Raw genomic sequence first — 22697 nt, forward strand, 5'->3', positions numbered from 1 at the left:
TCCATTCAGAACGTTATGTTTCTATCGATGTACTGAAAATCACAGCAGGTTTGTGGCTGTCATGTCACCTGATGACTTGTACTCAGTTTGCGTAGCCACGAGAACCCCCTAGAGTAGCTCACTGTTGCTTTGCTATGCTTTCTATACCTGTGCAGCTCATTTTCTTCTAACCTAAGCATAGGTCTTTGTGTTTATCTTGCCTATTTTACAAAATCCAATTCAATGTTTTAGCCTGTTGAGAATTTTGGGGGGGATTCTGATTCTATCATCCAACGTATTAGCTTTGTGTTACTTGCAAATCTAATAATGAAGGCATCTCTACTTTCATCGAAGTCATTGACACATTACAAAACACCTGAACCAAATGCAAAGTTCTTATCCAATTCGGCCTTCACCCAAATTTCTAAATTGTTCCCATAGTTTATATAAAGCATTTCCTTGAATAGGAGAAGTCACTCATCTCAAAATACAGATTTAAGCTTTAATGGCTCAAAACTGCATTGAGACTTTTGGGACATCCTTTACGTCATTGTTGCTGTTCAGTACTGTCTGACTCTTCATGACCTCATGGACCATAGTACGTCAATATTGTCCAAGGAGTTTTCTTGGCAAAAATATTGAAGTGTTTGCATTTCCTTCTCAGTTGGATTAAGGCAAATAGATGTTAAGTGATTTGCCCGGGGTCATACAGCTAGGTAGTATCTGGGACCAAATTTGAACTCAAGTCTTCCTGACTCCAGACCTAGCGCTCTATCCGCTGAGCCACCTAGATGCCTTTTATATCATAGGGGGGCTTTATTAAGATTTTAATGAAATTGTGCCTTTTTAGGAGCTGTTTAAGGATCTCGAGAATGTGTAACTCCTTAGGTGGAGTCAGGTCAAATAGACTGTGAGCTGTCTGTGCCATTTTTTTTCTCTGTCCTTTTTTTCCCACAGGAACCTGAAACCTTTGCTCCTAGGCACAGGGGAAAGTCTATTTATCTTTCTTTAAAAAATATTTACTTTGTCTTCATCAACAGTGTTAACCATAGGTGTATGCTCGTCTGAGTGTTTTTATTGAGAATTCAGTTAGGAAAAGGCAACTGATAAAAGAGATCGGTGTTACACTGAGGCATTTCACCATTAGAGCTGTCTCTGGCTGGGGGACATGTTGGGGGGAGGTAGCTAAAGCTAAAACTAGAGAAAGTGGTAAATAGTTAAGCTAAAACTTTCAGAGCAAAAACCAAAAAAGGACTATACCCATCTAGCAATAACTCAGGTGTATGGTAATGGAGTCAAATTGGAGCATTTGAACTTCTGCAAAACAAGGAACGGGCAGGGAAAAAAGTCTTGGTGGAATAAAAATATTTTAGAGCTGCCAAGGATCTCAGAGTTCAACTTGTCCTCCGAGGTCCTTTATATTCTAGTTTCATGATCCTATGATTTTTCCATTCACCTCATTAAAAAGAAATTCCCTTGTCTTGCCTTCTAGGAGACCAATGACCTTCAATTTTTTGACTTAATGACCCTGATGCTTCTCCATATCCCCCAACTTTTCCTACATCCACCTGTCCCATCACAACATACATATTTCCTATCCTATTCCCTCACAACTCTGCTTTCTGATAGGGAACAGGGGGTAGTAATATCAAACCATGAAGAAACTATGATCCATTGATGTGAAATAATTTAATAATTCATAGGCTGGGTTAGTGACAGAGCTGTGACTAGTGGTGGCTCATACTGGGAGTCCCTGATTCCCAGCCTAATGTCCTTTGCATTAACCATCTCAAACTTGAGGGAATTTCAATGAGTACATCTGGCTATTTGAAAGATTTTCAATTAGATGGCTTTTTACAAAATCTATTTGGGGTAGGGGAAGAGGGGCTAATGTAGAGGCAAAAATGTTTGGCTAAAATGATCTGTCAGTTTCCTTTATTAATGCCCTCCAGGTAGCCCAGATAATTAAGTGTTGTCTTTAGTTTAGGTAGAACTTTTTCATTATTCTCCCATGAGAAGGCAAAGATGAAGTTACAGTGAAGCAATCCAAATACCTTTCCTTAAAAATATTGCCAATGAAATAGTCCCCTCTCAGCAGGAGAGCTTTGCAAAAAAGTGGGAAAGTCCTGAAGGGTAAGATGAGTAAAGGCTTGATTTAAGCAGCTTTCAATTCATACTTGCAGAAGAGCTGGCAGGGCTAGAAGCCAGGAAGACTTGTGTTCAAATCCCACCTCCATCAAATACAGGGTGTGCATAAGTAAGTTGGATGTTAGTGTGTGTAAGGTGGGTTTTGTTATTCTTTTTTAGATAATATTTCTCATGATCCATGGCCATAAGAATGTGTATTTCCCAGGCTCATGACTTGTAAACATCTCCACCATGCTTATTTAGTGTCATATATTGATAAATAATAGAAACATTTGTGCTTAAAATTTTAAGTATCCACAGCCACTGTGCAGTGATATATGACAGTAAGATAATATAAACTTGTGAGACTATTATTGGCAAGATGCCTTCTTTGTCTGTTTCCCTACAAAGCAAGAGGGCTGTGGTCCCTGAGCAGAGAACCCATAGGGATTTGGGATTTGGGTAATGAAAAGAGGAATGTGTGCACCTGCCTCAACCAGCCCCCATCAAGACTTGAGGGGATTTAGGGGAGTGCATAAGCTGGAATGTGGTGCCCATCTCAATTGACCCCATCGAGATGTAAGGGTAGTTGCCCCCCCTTCTCACTGGCACCTGCAAAAAGGGTGATTAGGGAATGCTTTAGGAGTTGGTGCTCCCATTATCAGCTACCCTTTGAGAAGACTAGACTAGAATAAAGTAAGATTATTAATCCCTCCGAAATCTGTCTTCCTGTCTGCTTGGATCAAGAGTGAACCTGTTAGAGGCTGCAGTACAAAAGCTCCAGTGCCTCCCGTGTGTTATTTGTGAAATAGTGTGTGACCAGGGCAAATCACTTAATGAATCTGACCTGTAATGGTAAAAGCCATTTCTTCAAATGGAAGGTCTCTCCTCCAATAAAATCACAGGTATAGTCCCTATCCCCTAAAAGTCTAGGGGATCTTTAGATGAAAGTCCTTGAGGAGTGTAAAGCATGCCCAGCAAAGCACTGCTGGAATACTTTGGCACTCCCCCCACCCCAATATCTTTATCCAAATAATCAAGTCTGCTTCCCTGGTATGTCTGGGATAACCTCTCTGACAGTGTATTTGACAGGTGTGGATTGCACAGCCCTATTTCACTAGTGCCTGGAAAATCACCTAAGAGGAAAGTTCCCATTTCTCCCACTGGCTTATTAAAACTTGGTGGCCCAGCCCGAGGAAAGTGTTACTATTAGGGGAATGCTGATTTTTCTTTTTCTTTTTTTAAAATCATATTTGCTAATGAACAATTGATGTCAACCTGAGGGATTCTGCAAAGATGGTAAGAATGAAGAGAAAGTGAAATATAACATACCTGCTCTGCCCTTTCCCCCTGAGGCACCAGGCAAGCCTTTCTCCCCTTTGTCACCTGCATGAAAATGAAACAAAATCTGAAACTGAGTGAACAAAGTAGTCACTAATCATTGCAAGACAGCCAGTGAAGAAAAGGAAAGAACATATTTAAGAAGATAACTAATTTCTTGGCTCTATATTCTTGTATCCACTATGGTGTGTCCATGTGTGACCAGTCAAGCATTTAGCTATGTAATTGCTCTGCACACAGAGTATAGGGAGGATGGGGAAGGACTGGTTGGACACTTTGTCGCTCTACTGCTTACATTTCATCAGGTACCAGTGCTAAGGGTAATGTGAACTCTACAGAGTTTGTTAAGACTAAAAAAGGGACCAATTTTCTGAGTGAGGATCAATGAGTGATTTGTGGTCCAGAATTACATTTGCCTTACAGCACCAATGAATTCATTAGATCTTAAGTTTTGCTGGGTGTGGCCTTGCTTTTGAGAACTACAAAAACACTCTCTGGGATTTTATGTCATAGCCTAAGCCAGTGCAAGTAGCCTGGCCAAAAGGAATGTCCTTCGAGCTTGAGATTTATTTTCCTTTATTTCTATTTTCTGCAAATGGGGAAAGATGGTTCAGGAGGTAGTATGAATGAGAGAGAGCCCCATTGCAATGGATAGAAAGCCAATCTTAGAGTCAGGACCACCAGGTTCAAGTTCTGTACCTGAAACGTTCTGACTTTGTGCCTCTAAGCAAGTCCCTGAACTTCCCAGTGCAGTTAGCAACTCTCTACAACTCTAAGTTATAGGGAAAAGAACCAGACTGTATTGGTAGAGGGAACTATTTTCATTTGAGAGTTCTTTGGATCAACGAAATCACAGTTCCAGTCCCTGTCTCAATATGAATTGAAATGTCTAAAAGAACTTAGTAACAATATAGAGGTATGCAGATGCAAGTGATTAAAGCAAGCTGTCACTAATGAATGAAAGGCAAAATTATTGAACATACTGTCAAAGGGCTCAATTAACACTACTCTTTCTTTTTTCTAATTTGTTATTTATTTTTAACATTTTTAAAATTTTTGAATTCCAAATTCTCTTTCTCCCTCCAGTCCTTCTTCCACCCATTGCAAAGGCAAGCAATATATTAATTATACATGTAAAATCATGCAAAACATATTTCCATATTAGTCATGTCACAAAAAAGCAAGAAAAATAAAGTAAAAAAAATATACTTCAATTTGCCCCGGGAGTTCTTTAGTTCTCCCTCTGGCAGTGGATTATCATACTGATCATACTGATCAGAGTAGCTAAGTCTTTCACAGTTGATCATCATTACAATATTATTGTTACTGTATACAACATCTTGGTTCTGCTCACTTCATTCTGTATCAGTTCATGTAGATCTTCCCAGGTTTTTTCTGAAACTATCCCCCTTGTCATTTCTTGTAGCAGAATGATATTCCCTCAAAATTGTGTTCCATAACTTGTTCATCCATTCCGCAATTGTTGGGCAGCCCCTCAATTTCCAATTCTTTGCCACCACCAACACTACTGTTCTTTAAATTTTACCTTTTGTTTTAAAATCACTTTTATTTCCTGAAAATAATCCCCACTCAGTAACTCTACTCTTATTAAAAGAAGAATAAGAAATTCCCTTTTTGAAGCAGTGTAGCCATATTAACCACACATTAACTGTATCTGACAATAAATTTGGTATCCTACATCTATAGTCCCTAGCCTCTTCAGTGAAGGTAGGGAGGTATTGTCACTAACTTTAACACTGCTAAAGATGACATGGCCTTTGGGTTGAACTCAGGGTTGAACTGAACCCAACCTTTTAATTTTGCTCAGATCTTCTCTTCTTTATGTGAAATTTCAACTTATGTATTACTTATACAATAAGTATTTATGGATTGCCTCTCTAGCATTGTGCTAGCTGCCACAGAAGATGCAAAAGAAATAGGCGAGGCCTTTGACCTTAAGGCCTTCATGCTCTTATTTAGGAGGCAAGACAAATATACCCAGAAGACAAGATGAATCAGAATGAATGTCATGTGACAAAATGAGTTGGATACATAATGAATGTAATGGGAGTAGAGAGGAAGGACAGTATTCGAACAAATGGTTCATGGGGGGAGGGGGCCTTGGAAGATAGCCTCTTAAACTCAAGTGGGACTTTTTTCTGAGGCCCTGTAAGTGTTTTGATTACGGTCCTAGAATCCTTAATTTTTCTGACCTTTTCCTGTCTTGATTGATAGGCAAATTAAAGCAGAGCTGAGATTAAGAGTAATGTGTGAAGTCACCGAGTGAGTTTGCTATTAAATTCAGTATCAATTCTCTGTCTTCAGAAATCCAAGCTTAGATTCTATGGCTTCACTTTTCTCACAGACTCCCTGAAAAATAAGCAATATTATCCCCAACTTACTGAAAAAAAACAGAATGAGAGAGATTATGTGACTTTCAGGACTCTTACAATAAAAGTGATATACTGCTCTTTAGAGTTTACAAAGGACTTTACTTATACTACCTCATATGGTCTTCACAATAACTTGTGAGATAAGTGTTACATATATTTTTCTTCCCATTTTACAGATGAGAAAACTGATATTAATTCACAGAGGGTAAATGATTTTCCCATGTTCACACAGCTAGTAATTTCAGAGGCAGTTTTTGAACCTAGGAGTTCTTGACTTAGAGGCAGCTGGTGAGAGTCAGAAAGATCTGAGTTCCAATGTGGTCCCAGATACTTATTAATTGTATGAGCATGGGCAAGTGACTTAACTTTTATTTGCTTCAGTTTCCCCAACTGAGAAATGGGCATAATAATAGCACCTACCTCACAGAGTTCTTGTGAAAATCAGATGGGAAAATATTTGTAACAAGCACTTGGCACAGTGCCTGGCATATAGTATAGGCTATAAAAATGCTTATTCCCTTCCCTCTCATACCCCTTTCCCCTCTTGACTTCCAGGTCATACAGTTCTCTCTAAATATAGCATAACTAATACCACACTGGATCCCCAAGGCCAACGAGAGAGAGACAGGGAAGGAGAGAGAAGAGAGTGACAGCATTTAGTAAAAAAGCATTATTTACAATAAATGATAACATTTACCTTACCGTGCTATTGTGCCTATGTGTAGTAAATCATACTCCCCCGTACCTGTTCTTAAAATGAAATATTAATGTCCAGAAAGCTACCTTGCCATGGGAAGTGGCAATATTAAGGTCAGCCCTGAAAGGTGAGATTAATTTGAGTTAATGAAAAATTTAGGAGGGCCACAGAGAAAATGATGGTAATAAATTTCAAAGAACAGATTAAAAATGAAGTTAGTATAGGGAGGGCTCATCCTTTTGTATTCCAGCACATACTCATAAATTTCAGTGGCATGTCTTAAGGGGATGAGTCTTATTGCCTATTGATGAAAACTGATGCTGGGTGGGGCTGGCACAGAAGGGAAGACCACAGACCTTTGAAAAGCCTATGTGTGATTATTATAATAAAGAATACAGAGAGCAGAGGAGTATAAACCCCAAAGTAGTAGTTTATTGGTTGCTGGCAGGGAAAGATTGGGGATTCTTGGGTTGGGTTTTGTTTCAGGAGAATGGAGAGAAAATACTCCAAAACCACAGAATTTGAGAGTTTGGATTGGCCTCAGTAGCCATCAAGTGCAACACACACCAGGGAAGAAATCACCATTATTACATACCTGACCAGTGAACATTTAGACACTATGCAAAGATTTCCAATGAGGAGGGGCCCACCAACATGGCAGAGTGGAAGGAGGCCTGGCTCTAGAGTTAAAAGAACTCAGCTCAAATTCCCTTTCTGACATTTAGCTTCTAAGATGACCTTGGGCAATCTACAAACTTACTAGACCTCAATTTTCTCAGCTCTAAAGTAAGCGGGTTGGATTAGGTGGCCTCTGTGGCACCTTCGGCACTAGGTCTATGATCCTTTAACCTCTTGTACAACCTCTTCCATTTTTTAACAATTCCAATTTGCATCAAGCCTTAATTTGTCTCTTTGTAGCTTCTACTCATCTTTCCTGGTTCTACCCTCTGAGGCTAGAGAGAATAACTCTCTCCCCATGAGAATCCTTCACATACTTGTTGGCAGCTATCATATCTTTCTTGAATCTTCTCTTCTTCAGGCTATACATGCCCAGTCCCTCCACTCCATCTGAATATGACAGACTGAAGGCTCTGAACCCCCCTCATTGATCTCCTCTTGATGTTCCCTAGCTTATTAATATCATTCTTAAACTGTGGTGTCCAGAAATTAATTAGATTCTCCAATCACAGCTTGCTGATCTTCTACTTCTTCTACTCCTTCACCCATCCATATTTAACCCACTCAAATCTTATGTTGACTTCTAGCCCATTGAAAAATCTCTATTACCCAAATATACCATCCTCATTTTTGACTTACGTAGCACAGTGCCTGTCACATTATAGGGATCTAATAAATGTTCATTGGTTTTTGAGTTTTCTTCATGCCCAAGCTCAAGGTCATGATCTACCATTTTAATATCTCACTAGTTATTACTTCAGAATCCCTTGTCCCGAGGCATTCTGATATTCCTGATCTGCAAATCCCTATCTTTTGGTACCCCTCTCCCAAACCAATTTCTCCATTCTTGTTGCTAAGCATCACTAGAAAACAGAAAAAAAACAAGATTATTTCACCCACTAAAAGTTTATGATAACTCACCCTACTTGTGCCCATGCTACTGCCTGACTATCCTACCCTAACTTTTTAAACTCTATTTCACTCCATTAGCAAATTCAATGACCTTTTTTCATTCCTAAGGTCATAAGCTTAGAGCTAGAAAATATTTTCAACATCAACAAGATGTTGCTCCCTCCTTCACTTGAATAGTTAAGGAAACAAAGAAAGGTGATATTGTTAGCCAAAACCACATAGGTCATGAGTAGCAGAGCTGGGATTGAAATCCACATCGCCTGACTGAAAATCTAGTACAACCTAGATTTAAAAATCCATCCTTAAAAATCCAACTCAAATGCCATGACTTTCACATAGCCTTCTCTGATTCCCTCAATTTGTAATGACCTTTCTTTCTCCAAAACACCACATAGCAGCTTTATCGCATCTCTTTCATAAATTACCAATATAATTTTGTATTGCCAACTTCTGTATGTACTATATCTCCATACCAGAATATAAGGTCCATGAAGGTAGGAATTTTATCTTATCTAAACTTTGTATCTTCCCTAGCTCCTAGCATGTGCATTATAAATGGTAGATGATTAGTAAATGCTTGTTAAATTGCAGCAAACAGTGGTAGACTTGGGAGTAGAAACTGTGTCTTCTCATACAATGATCATTTTCTAACAGAGACCAATAATTCAATTTAATATTAAAAACCAAACGTACCTTGATTAATCACCTATGAGTCTCAATGTACTGTACTAGGCAAGGCCTTGTTCAGTCAGTCGGTCAAGTAGCATTTATTAAGTACCTACTATATGTGAGACACTGTGCTAAGTGCTAGGGATACAAAGAAAGGAAAAAGTTGCTGCCCTCAAGAAAGGGAGGTGACAGGCACATGAGAGTGTACAAAAGAGATATATACAGTATAAATTGGAGATAATAAAAAAGGGAAAGCATTAGAATTAAGAAGGATTGGGAAAGTCTTCCTGTAAAAGGTGGGATTTTAGCTGGGACTTAAAGGAAGTCAAAAAAGACAGGAGGGAGAGATGAAGGAGAGCATTCCAGGAATGGCGGATGGCCAGTGAAAATATAAGGAGTCTAGATATGGAGTGTTTTGTGTGAGGAACAACAAGGAAGACCAGTGTCACTGGATCATAGAATATGTGGAAGGAAATAGGATGTAAAAAGATTTTAAAAAGCCAGGTTATTTAGAGTTGTAATGTCAAATAAAGGACTTTATATTTGATCCTTTAAAACTGGAGGTGACATGGTGGCATTACAGTTAGTTGAATGGGGATGATGGTAGTGGTAGTGGTGGTGGTGATGGTGGTGGTGGTGGTGGTGGTGGTGGTGATTACTTGGTCATATCTGTGCTTTTAGAAGATTAATTTTGCAGCTGAGTGGTGGTCGGCCTGGACTACAGAAACACTTGAGGCAAATAGCAATAGGCTATTGCAATAGCATATGTGTGAAGTAGTGACATAGGACCACACCAGGGTGATGACAGTGTCAGAGGAGAGAAGGGAGCACATACAAAAGCTGTTAAGAAGGTAAAATCAAGAGAACTTGGCAAAATATTGGGTGAGGGAATGAGGGAGAATAAGAGTCAAAGATGACACCTAGATTGTGAGCCTAGAGTGACTGGGTGACTGGGAACCTGATGGTACCTTAGATAGTAATAGAGAAATTCAGAAAGGATGAGAATGGGGAAAGATAATGAGTTCATTTTTGGCTTTGTTGAGCTGTTTATGAGACATCTAGTTTGAGATATTCATAAGGTAGAGATGTGAGTCTGAAGTTTGGGAGAGAAGTTATGGTTGGTTGGATAAGTACATCTAGGATTCATCATCAACATAGAGACTATAGTTTAATCCATGGAAACCAGTGAGATCACCAAATGAAATAACATTCATAGGGAAGAGAACTTGGATGAAGATCCAGTAAAGTAGATGGAGAAGAGATAGTCAGACAGTTACCAGATTTGGATAGGATATTGTCATGGAAACCTATGGAGAAGAGAGTATCAAAGAGAAAAGGGTGACTGACAGTGTCAAAGGCTACAGAGATTTTGAGAAGAATGAAGAATGAGAAAAGACCACTAAGTTTGACAATTAAAAGATCATTAGTAAGTTTGAAGAAAAGTTTCTATTGAATGATAAAGTCTGAATCCAGAGTGAAAGGAAATGAAGTGGAGGCATTGATTGTAAATGGCCTTCTCAAACCATAAAAGAGAGGAAAGGTATGGGACAATCACTACTGAAGATGGATCAAGTGGAAGCTTTTTAAGGATGGAGGAGAAAAAGGCATGTTTGTAGGTAGTCGGGAAACAGCCAGTAAACAGGGAGAGATTGAAGACAAGTGAGAGAAAGGAAATGATAGAGGGGGCAATATATAGGAAAAGAGAAGTTGAAATGGGATCACCTATACATACAGATGTTTCTGTGCCCCTCCCCCATCAAGAAGGGCCACCTTTTCATGTAGGGGTGAAGGAGGAGGCATTGGCAGAAGGTATCTAAGTGATGTGCATGAGCAGCAGAATGGCCCCATTTTTTTTCATTGAATATGAAACAAGGTTCTCAGCTGAGAGGATGAGAGGAGGAGGAGGAGCTATAGAAGGAGGTTTGAGGAAGGATGAAAAGGTTTGGAAGAGCTGATTGGTGAGTAGTATAGTAAGGAATGCAAATATGAACAATTTCCTTTTGATAAAGAGTTAACCACTGAGTGAAAGGATATGAAAGGAAGAGCATGATGTAGAGAAAGAACATCAGATTTGGTGTTGGAAAGTCTCTGGTTCTAGTCTAGTCCCAGCTCTGCCATTTAACTGACATATGCCCTTGGTCAAATCTCATCTTCTCTCTAGATTTCAATATCTTAACTACAAAATGAAAGGGCTGGTTTAAATAATCTCTAATGTTCCTTCCTGTTTTAAATCTTATAACCCCACATGTACATAAATAATTATAATCCATGTTCAAAAGTGATGAAAGAGATGAAAGATTATCGAGAGTGCAGTTACCTCCAGTAGGGATGAAAGCATACCATGCCTCTGACATATAGACTTTTGGGTCTTTGTCCCTGCAAACTTGACCAGGACAAATCCCGAATTTTCAGAGACCATGTAACATACTTCATATATATGGGGAAGAAACTAGGATACAGCCAAGCAGTAAAATGTTAAAAATATTCATTTTTTAAAATAGATATGATTTTAATGACTTGGAATCATAAAAATAAGCAAACAAAAAACCATTAAGAAAATAACCACAATTTCATGTTTAATTTGCTTTGAAATGGCAATAGGAAATAAGCCAATATAACTCACCCTTTTCACCAATTGGTCCAATTTTGCCAAGGATGCCTTGGTCTCCTACCTCACCCAGTTCTCCTTTAGTTCCTGAAAATCAAACCATGTTATATTTGCTATTTTAAAAAATAAAACTTGTGGAATATTTGCTATGTCTCTAAGGTATAAGGAATAAATAAAAAACACTTAAGAAAATACCAAAATGTGTTCTATATATGCTATATAATCTGGAGTACCATGCAACATTAATTTATATGTATTTATATTTCATGAATAAATGTTGGAAAGAGAAGATAGTGACATGATGGTTTTAAAAAACTTGTTTTATATGTGATATAAATAGATAATTATAATAAAAATTATCTTTTATTGCAAAATGAAAGCATCACTCAAGATTAATTTTAATTTGATTATTAAAATAAGGTGCTGGACCTTGGAACTTGCATGCTCTATTATGATCCAGCTCCTATAATGTGTTTGAGGTCTAAATAATGAGCCAACTTCACTTCTCATGATTTTGTTGCCGCTCATCTTTAAAATGAATTCTGAAAATACATAGAATAATAACTAGTGATTACATATACTATATATCATAAATGTGAGTTATTATTTACAACTATCATACTAGAGAGTCATAGGGATAGAATCAGTGAATTTTGGATCCCAAATGGTTTTAGACCTTAGAAATCAATTATTATAATTCCCATTTTTTTTTACAGATGAGAAAACTGAGACCTAGAGGGGTTACCTGCCTTGCCCAGAGTCACAGGGAGAATTCATCCCAAGGGGTGGGGCACAGAACAGTTTTGAACTTATATCTAAGATGACTGAGAAAGATGTTAACACACCTCCTTGCATCAATTCGTAAGAACTCTGCCTCTTCCCCCCCTCCCCACACATTCATGCCACAGCAGGAATGGAGTTATATGCAGCCAAGTGAGCCACCTGGGGATGAGGTTGCAGCCTGGTGGTTTATGATTGGAATTCATCAGCATGGGATGACAGCACTAGCTTATTATGGTGACAAAGTGTAAACCAAAGAGCGTGGATGTTCCAGTTCAACACCTATGCCCATATCAGTAAGCAAGCCAGGGCCCAAAGCCACCAAAGCCTTTGTCATTATTCTTCATCTTGGATCTTTTTGGCCTGCACCTATGAAAACACAAGGATGCTTCAAAAGGGGGTGGGGGGGATGCTTTTACAAAGCACACCTATTTGATTCATAATTGTTCACTTTTCTACTTTGGGTAATGTGTCATTGGACCCTTCGTCTTCTTCTCCATTGGAATGTGAGCACGGCATTAAGAAAAAAATCCATGTTATTGAGAGCTTGAGTCAGTTTGAGTAAAACTTAGTTATCCACTCCACTCAGAGTCCTTGACCCCAAACCTTTCCTTCTCTCTCTCTCTCTTTCTACCCCCCTCTCTCACCTTTCTCTCCATTTCACCATTCCCTCTCTCTCCCTTCTTTTCTCCCTCATCTCTCCCTCTATCTCCCTTTCCTCCATCTTTTCCCCTCTCTGCTCACCTCTTCTCTTTCTCTCCTCTCTGTCTTTCTCTTCTCTCCTCCTCACTCTCCTTCCCCTTCTCTCATCCTCCCTCTAGTTTCACCCCTCTCCTTCCCTTTCTCTCATTCTCCCTCTAGTTTCCCCTATCTCCCTCCCCTTATCTTCCACCTCTTTCTTTTCTTCCTCCTCTTGCCCCCTTTCTCCCTCCACTATATTTTCCTCCTACCCTCTTTTCTCCTCTTCACTTTCTCTCCCCCCCTTTCTTCCCCTCTCTCTTCCTCCTGCTCTCTCTTTCCCTTTCTCTGTCTCATATATTTGTATATTTAATATATATCATATATCCATATGTGTATTTATATTCTGCATCTGTCTATTGATATCTATATCTACATGTGTGTGTGTTTGTGTGCATATATATGTATATACATATGTGTATGCATGTATATATATCTATAAATTCTGGGGTTTAGATGCTTAAAGAAACTTCCCCCCTTGAGATCCTTGTCACCTCTGTAAACCTTGTACTACCATGTAGATAAACATTCCAGAGGAGGGGGTGGTTATTCCTCATTCTGCTAAGGATCTGTCCCACAAGGGGAGCCAAGGAAAGCAGCCTGTTTTGATGATAAATAAAGAAACATAGAAAGAGCTATTCCTTCACCCCTTTGTTTCTAAACTCATGGCCTGCATAGAGAAGAAGAACTAGGTCTTGGGGGTTTTAGAGGAGAGCCACTGGAGGTAAAGATGTGCTTCCAAAGCCCACGCAGGTTCTTTAGGGATTCTGAGGTCTCTGTGTCCCACAGAGAGGTCTGCGCAGGAGTTCTGCTCGTGCCATCACCAAGGATACAGGTGGAGGAATGGATTAGAGCCTGTTGATAGGAACTCTCCCAGGGATAGTGGATGGTGAGTTAATTCATGTTAGTAACACATTTTATGCATCTCTGTGGTAAAGTGCTTTATGAAAGCAACTAATTTCCCATACAAAGGACAGACTGTTTGACATGCCCAGCAGGGAAGAAGAGAGGCACTCTGGAAAGTAGTTGTAAATTTCAACAAGCTTCTTACATACCTTTTGGCCCCATGGGGCCCACTTTTCCATGCTTTCCCTCTTCTCCTTTTTCTCCTTTCTCACCGTCATCCCCTTTAGAAAAAGAAAATAAGATACAGAAAAGCAGTTCAAATAAAAATGCAATCAATTGTGTCTCAGAATGAAATATTATTCACTCTTGGAAGGCATTCAGCATCAATGAAGTGTGTGTGTGTGCGCGTGTGCGCGCGCATGTGTGTGTGCGTGTGCATGTGCATGTGCACTCATATCTAAGTGGTATTAAGGTGAAGGGAACTTGTAGCACCATTTCACTTCAGCTATAACATTGCCTTTCTACCCCCATCATGGCTCAGAAAAAGCTAATAGCTAATGGTGAAAAAACACACAAACTGTTAAACCACATTGCAGGAAGAACCCTAGTGTTTGGGGCCTGGTCTCATTCTCTCCCTGTGTAAGGTCAATGCGGAATAAGATCTTCCCCACCCATCAATAGACCTCACATGGAGCCCATTAAAGGAAGCTTGCTTGTTTGTAGGAAGGCTTACACACATTTTACTAATTTCTAATTAGGCACTGAGTCAGGAGGGTTGTGATGCCTTCTGGCTCTGAGCCAACTAGCTGAAAGAGTATATATTCTGAGAGGCGAGCTTTTGCTTTGGGGGATTGCTTGGGAGAAAAATGTGATTCCCTGGTCCAGACTCTGAGTGGCCATAGGTTCAGAGGTCCCCAACTGTCTCTCGATCCATTGGTGGCTGTAAAACTTTGATTCAGGCAGTAGAGCCCTGTCTGTTGGTCTTTATTTCCCTTCTGTGTATTTTTTTCTGTTTAATTAAAGAAGATGGTTGACGCCTGAAACAGCTGTCTTTCCTAGTAAAGCAGATAAAAGAACCTGCTCTAGCAGCCATCCTAGGTATGCCAGTGTGGTTGCCATTACACCCTCAGAGCCAGAAGGCATCACAACCTTCCTGTCTGCATCCTTAAGGATAAAGTAACAAGATGCTCTTACGGGTAGTAGGTGTCTAATAAACGCTTGTTGAATTGAATCACATACTTTGGAGCAGGTTTAGAACTTGGAGCTTCAGCCTCCTAAGCCTGGGAATGACTACTGCCCCTCCAGGCTGATTTAATCAATGAAGGCTCTCTCTTCACGAGGATGTTGGACCCGATCATCCCTAAGATCCCTTCTGCGCTGAAATCTGTGTTCTTATGACCTCTACGAGGGAGTTGTCCCCAGAAGACTCTTGAATATCTGCTCCCTCTTTCTGTCGAGGACAGAACAATGGCAGTACATTCAATAGCACCTTCCCCTACATTGTCGCACTAGAGATTCAGGTAGAGACTTTTTTATCTCACACTGAATGGCTAATGAGCCATCAACAAGCATTTATTAAAAGCCTGCTATGTGTCAGGCATTGTGCTTCATGTTAATGATACAAACAAAAAATAAATATATGTGTAAGTGTAACATGTAGTATGCATAAGTTTATATACATGTAAACATTTGCATATGAATTATATTGTGTGTATCATGTATATATCATGTATAATATATAGTGTATATATCATGTATAATATATAACATATACATGTATATATGCATGTATATACATGTGCATATCTAATATCTTTCTACAGGCACATATAGGCCTATCTACATGTATATTATAGAGCTATAAATACTACCTATACTAATACACACCTACCTATTCACGTATACCTGTATATATGTACGTACACATATGCATATGTATATATTAGTGTATGCGCATGTATATATCACACAAACACACACATGTATTTTATATGTATATATACACATATGTGTGTATGCATATTTGTTAGTCCTTTGTTTTCAAAGAGGACTAATGACATCATAAGTGGTCTTGATTTGTGGGCGAATTGTATTGAAATTAGGGAGAGTTGAGCAAACTCCTCATTCTCTCTTCTAGACTCAGTAAAGTCAAGACCACCAAAGACAGAGGGGAGAGAAAGAGAAAGGGGGGGCAGAGAGAGGGGGAAGATAGAGGAGAGGGAGAGATGAGGGAGAGAAGAGAGAGAATGGTAAAAGGGAGAGAAGGGTGAGAGAGGGGTAGAAAGAGGGAGATAGAGAAGGAAAGGTTTGCAGTCAAGAACTCTGAGTGGAGTGGATGACTAAGTTTTACTCAAACTGACTCAGTGTAATAGATGGCCTTGGCATCTTCAGTGTCTGATCAAGCTCTAAGCCCTCCACAGTGTCTGCTTCAGCTGCCTTCATGACTGTTGGAACAAATTGTTTTCATCCACCCATTCAGCTGCGGGAAGTCTTCACACGCTTTGGGTAGACATCCCTCCTACACACTGACAGGTTTCAGGCCTGTTGGTTACCCTCAGCCTGGTTTAGCCTGTTTGCCCAGAATGTTTTACTGGGGTGTGGCTGTTGTACATGCTACAGCTTCTTGGAGCCACAGGTGAGAGTCGAATGCCATTCTGTGGTAGGTGGATAAGCGGCTCTGAAAAGGACTTGGCAAGTTCTCACAACAGAGGTGCTAGTATTCCTGAACAAAAACAGGTGGTATAGTGGATAGAGTGCCAGGCCTGACGTTGGGACAACTCATCTTCCTGAATTCAAATCTGGCCTTAGACACTTACTAGCTGTGTGACCCTAGGCAAGATCTAGTTTGCCTCAGTTCCTCATCTATAAAATAAATTTGAGAAGGAATGGCAAACCACTCCAGTATCTTTGCCAAGAAAACCCCAAATGGGGTCATGAAGAGTCATATTTGACTCAACAACAATACACACGCACGCTTACATATGTGTGTATACATGTACATGTGTATATGTACATTTATATATACACATACATATGAAATGCAAAGTTCAGGAAGGCCTAATGCAGAAGGTTGGGATAGAAATAAATTTTGAAGAAAAGAAGGCATTCTGTGAAGCAGAAGAGTGGAGGAAAAGCCTTTCAGAAAGCCAGTGCAAAGATTCAGAGATGCGAGGTATAGTATTCTTTGTGAGAAGGTCATTTTGGTTACTTCAAAGTGGTAGAGTTGGAAGGCAAGTAATGCATAACAAGGCTGGAAAGGGCTTTGGAAACTCAATAGAAGAGATTGAGAATTAGAGGCAAAAGGAAGCTGGTGGATTAAACTGACAATGGAATGGTCAGTTTTGCACTTAAGGATGATCACCTTGGCAGACCTATGAAGGACAGTTTGAAGTGGGGAGAGACTTGGGGCAGAGAGACAATTAGGAGGCCATTCCAACAGTCCAGGTGAGAATGATGAGGACCTGATTGCAGTGGCTGCAGTATTTCACCTTTACTAACAGACTTTGATTTTCTTGTTTTCTCAGTGAAATTTGGGAGAAATTCCTGATCCTTAGACTGTCAGAGCTGGGAAGGACTTTAGAAATCAAAATTTTTAGAGTCAGCTTCAGATGATTCTAAACTTCAGAAGTCATTTCCTCCATCATTTACAAAGGAGCAACCCAAGGTCTGCCTTCTTTGTGGGGTGTCATGGTGTGCTACTCTTGGAGCCAGAGAAGGCTGGTTCAGTACTCACCTCCAACATTCCCTGGCTGTGAGACCATGGGCATCATCTCACTATGCCTCAGTTTTCTGTCAAATGGGGATACTGATAACTGAATGCCCACCACACAAGGCTCTTCTAAGGTTCAAATGAGACAAAATATGTAAAATGCTTATAAAGCTTAAAGCTCGATACACATGTTAGATATTATTCTTTGATTTCAAACTGGGTAGATTCTCATTGATTAGGAAGGGTGTGGAGGATTATGCCTGAAATGGTTGTCACAAATTAAATGAAGTCTCAAAATCCCTTCCAGGCTTAAGATTTCTGGACTACCTCGTTGTTCAGTTGTATTTGACTCTTTGTGGGCACACTTGGGATTTTCTTGGCAAAGCTACTAGAGAAATTTGCCCTTTCCTTCTCCAGCTCATTTTACAGATGAAGAACTGAGGCAAACAGAATTAAATGACTTGTCCAGGGTCACACAGCTAGTAAGTATTTGAGGCCAGATTTGAGCTTGGGAAGAAGTATCTTCCGGACTCCAGGTCCAGCAATCTATCCACTGCACCACCTAGCTAGTACCTATTCCCGCACGCACACACACAGATATACATATATCCACACATACACATACATACACATATGTTGGAGGTGGGAACCAGGTTTGTTCTTAGTTGACCTTCCATGTAGCAGAAAAGGTGATTGAGAATCATACTGACATAACAACTCTTTCCTCCCTGTAATTCATAAGAACTCTGCCTCTTCCCCCTCTCCCTACACCTTGTGCCAAGGCAGGTGTGAATTTATGTAAAGCCAAGAGAGCCACCTGGGGATGAGGCTGCACCCTGGTGGTTTATGATTGGAATTCATCAGCATGGGCTGACAGCACCAACTTATGTGGTAACAAAGTTAAAAAAAAAAGTCAGGATGCTCCAGCCCAGCTCTTAATCCTATGTTAATAAGTAGGCCACAATCCAGAGCCAAAAAAGCCTTGTCTTTGCACTCAATCCTGGATCATTACGGCTTGGACATTTGACAACAGAAAGAAACTACAAAAGAAGGCAAGAGAAAGCAAGGCTGTATGGTCTACATTGCTCCACTTTTATCCTTTGGGTGACGTCTTAATGCATTTCTCCTACAAGTGAAGTTCCCTTTTCCTCATTTAAAAATAGCCACTTGAGTCAAAAAGTTAAATAAAAAACTGTAAAATAGGATGAACTCATTTAAATGCACGTACACTCACATATACACACACTCTCCCTTCCCTCAGGCTAAGGACTTGTTATAAGTATCTATCTCTAGGAATTCCAGCAAAGAGCAAGACTAACTTATCTTTCCCTTTTGAATAATTTTCTCCAAATGCAAAACTATTTATTAGATTAACTTCGCATATGAGGTGCTGACATGGGTTCTCGCTATATCATTTTGAGTCAGGACTTAGATCTATTTTATTTCATTGTAAAATAGGGATTTGGCTTAGAGCTCACATTTAAAAAGCAATGCAAGGTACATACATAATCTCATTTGATCCTCCTATAACTCTATGAGAGAGGTGTTATTACCATCCCCATTTTACAGAAGAGGAATCTGAAGATCAGAGTATTTAAGTGATGTGTTCAGGGTCACACAGGTAGTAAGTGTCTTGTGTGGGATTTGAATCCAGGTCATCCTGATTCTACATCCAGTCGCTGTCCACTAAGATACACTGTCTCTTTTTTGAAAGGCTATTGAAAAGATTGATCACCACCTGTCTTTTATCTTCTTAACACTTAAATAGGATATAATTACAAACAGAATAGAAAAAAAAATCCCTGTGGTCATTGAGGAAGCTAGGCAAAAGACTATGGTAGGATCTGAGGGGCCAGTCAAGATTCCACAACTAAGATTTATCCCGACAGTTCTTGAAATTTCTCTATTAGAGATTCATTCATTTGGATCTTGAAAGCTTAAGACTAAATGCTCACATTTATTATGGCAGTGCATAGATTTGAAATATGACCATGTGGTTGAATAAATTAAAATGCAAATACCCCTGGGAAGAAGAGAATATGTGACCTAAAAAAAGGAAGCAGACTCTAAATATCTTAGAACAAATATGCTGGTCTAAAGTTGTCCCTGAAATATAAATAACTCTCTTTGAATTCTATGGTTAAGTTGATGACTCCCCATAGAAGTCAAATCAGAATGTTAAAGCTAATCTAAATTAGTACCTGTATGACCTTGGTCAAGTCACAACCTCCCTGGGCCTCAGCTTTGAGGCCATGGACTTAAGGGTTTCTTTGTCCCTCCCAGCTCTAAATTTTATTCTAGTCCAAGCCCATAATTTTATAGATATAGAAATAAAGTCCCAGGCATAAGTATTACACTTTAGATTGAAAATGTGGACAGGCATGTGCTGTGGGCCCTAATAGGAAGGTTGTAGGGCAAGTCAAAATCAAATCTGCTTACTTGCAATTTTTTCTGAGGGTGAGCTCTAATGATAATTAAGATCAAGAGATGTAGACTCAATTCAGCTTCGACTCAATCACTCACAGCAAAAGTATTTGAACTCACATGGCAGAGGGTCTGAAGTCTTGGAGAAGTACTGAAATACTGAAGCCTGAAGATAGGAAGTTAGGACTTCTTGTCTAAAATGTCAGAGAGTTTGCTGGTTAGCCCTTCATTCCCCTTCATTTTTTAAATTTATTACCAGGACCCCAAAGCAGTAATGGCAACTCTGTAGATACCAGTTCCAGAGTATTGAAATGCCATCATTTTGCAACACATCATTCATAATCCTTGCTACCTGTTGTATTTTTGTTTAGTCATTTAAGTCTTCTGCGACTTTTTGTGATCCCCATTTGGGGTTTTCTTGACAGAGACAGTGGACTGGTTTGTCATTTCCTTCTCCAGCTCATTTTACAGATGAGGAAAGTGAGGCAATAGGGTCAAGTGTCTTGCTTAGGGTCACATAGCTAGTAAGTGTCTGAGGCCAGATTTGAACTCAGACAGATGGGTCTTTCCAACTCTGGGTCTGGCATTTTATCCACTGTGCCACCTAGCGGCCCTATCCACTGTACTAGCAGTGCCAAAAAATCATTACAGTTTTCTACCACCCTCCTTATGCTTTCCTTGATGACTCCGTCACTTGGTCCATTTTCTTGCTTGCCAAACCCTTTTCCCACCATCATCCTCACAACTGACACTAACAAGTTTATATTGTCAAATATTCATACTGGCTGCCCATTAGAACCCTCATTAGCACATTTCTTTGAACTTCTTGGTTCCAAGAAGGACAAAGAAGAATGAAGAAGGTACATATTCATCCACTGATCCACATCAGCTACATAGGATCCAAGGATCTTGGCACTAATTGAAACCTATAATCTCTATACTTCTTCCAATTCACCTTGGTGGTACATTTTAAAATGTCTAGCCTGGGCTCTGATCATTGATTTAAATGCAGCTCTCGTTAATACTATGGATTTCTTTGTCATTTATCTTTGACTGAGTCATCCCAAATACCAGATCACTTCCTACTCTTGGCTCTTCTGTGGCAGTTTTGTTGGATAACCACAAAAACATGCTGACACAAGGGGCAGCTAGGTGGCACAGTGAGAAGAACATGAGTCAGGAGGACCTGAGTTCAAATTCAGCTTCAGACACTTGACACACTTACTAGCTGTGTGACCTTGGGCAAGTCACTTAACCCCAATTACCTGGCCTTCCCCCCTCCCAAAAAAAACATGCTGATGTGGCACATTAAAGTTTTTGGTTTCCTCATTTCAACTGGACCCCCCACTTCTATTCAATAATGCTTTTTTATATTTTGCCGATTCCCTAGATTATACTACATAATGGCTATTATAAATTACTACTCTCCTTAAGTACCAAACCCAACTTTCTTTCACCTTACTGAGGTCATTAGACATGACCTCATGTTTCCTTTTATTCATTTCTAAATATCTTTGTCATTTGGCTCCTTGGTGCTTCACTCCATCCCCGGGACTAAATGAGATGAGACCCTAGCCATGTTTGATCTCATTCTCTTCTTGATTCTACCTCCTTCTCCTAGCCTAGCACATTGTAAGTCTAGGAAATCTCAGCCATTGGGCTCTCTGTATCCTCACTGGAAAGATCCTCCCCAAAACACTATTTTGTAAATTACTTTGTAAATTTTTCAGGCATTACTTTTTAACTCAGTCTTTCCTAGATTTTCTCTACTTCCTGCTTGCTTCCAGCAGCAGTTATCCTTCCTCCTCCTCTAACCTCAGTTTTCATCATTCCATATTTGTTGTCTTCATCCATTGGAATGAGTTCCTTAAAGGCAGGGATCAGGGGTGTGTTGCTAAATGTGTGACAATTGGCTCTCTGAAAACAAAGTAGGCAAAAATACTTTTAGGTTTAGTTTGCATTATCAACATTTCCCCCTCTCTTCCTTAATTCTAGAAATCAAGAAAATAATAAATCGGATGCTCCTTCTTAGCATTTGAGATTGGTGTATATGTTTACACAGAAAATTTAACAATTAGTTCTCAGGAGCCTGTGTAAGATGGCCCCCGCACACCTCTGGTAGGAGTGGTCTTGTTTGCTTATATTTGTATCCCCCGCACTTAGTACAGTACTTGGCACATGGTAAGGGCTTAATAAATGCATGCTCTATCTATCTATCTATCTATCTATCTATCTATCTATCTATCTATCTATCTATCTGTCTGTCTGTCTGTCTGTCTGTCTATCTATCTATCTATCTATCTATCTATCTATCTATCTGTCTATCTATCTACCTGTCTGTCTGTCTGTCTGTCTGTCTCTGTCTATCTGTCTGTTTATCTATCTATCTATCCATCCATCTATGTATCTACCTCCTCTGAACTTCACTTTCCAAGGTTATCATGGATCTACTAATCCTTCAAACCATTTTTCAGTCCTCATTCTGTATGATTTCTCTGGAGCATTAACTCTGAAAACCACTCTGTCATCCTTGAAATTCTTGCCTATTGTTGTCAGTTGTCAAACTGCTGTCATAGTTCTGTAACGATGTGATCCAGATTTAAATGTCTTATTTCACTAGTTTCTTTTTTATTTCAATTATGTGAGTGTTGGCCAGGATTCAGCCCGAGATGTCTGTTCTCCTTATACATATTCAGCGGTTATTTATATTAGAAGCTGCAGGGGATAAAAAGATGTATTAGACCTTGTAATTTACAACCCAGTATGAGGAGGTATATTCTATATATACACACACAA

At 39.6% G+C, this 22697-nt stretch overlaps 1 protein-coding gene across 1 annotated transcript in view; it reads right to left on the reverse strand.

The window, feature by feature from the left end:
* Nucleotides 1-22697, reverse strand: part of COLEC10 (collectin subfamily member 10) — a 58646-nt gene that overhangs the window by 7182 nt on the left and 28767 nt on the right. The window contains exons 2-4 of the mRNA XM_036740821.1: nucleotides 13978-14049; nucleotides 11420-11491; nucleotides 3439-3492 (exon numbers count right to left, since the gene is read on the reverse strand). Of these exons, the coding sequence (XP_036596716.1) occupies nucleotides 3439-3492; nucleotides 11420-11491; nucleotides 13978-14049 (198 nt within the window). The remainder of the gene's footprint in view (nucleotides 1-3438; nucleotides 3493-11419; nucleotides 11492-13977; nucleotides 14050-22697) is intronic.

This window comes from Trichosurus vulpecula, chromosome 1 (genome assembly GCF_011100635.1).
Source record: "Trichosurus vulpecula isolate mTriVul1 chromosome 1, mTriVul1.pri, whole genome shotgun sequence".
NCBI lineage: Eukaryota > Metazoa > Chordata > Mammalia > Diprotodontia > Phalangeridae > Trichosurus > Trichosurus vulpecula.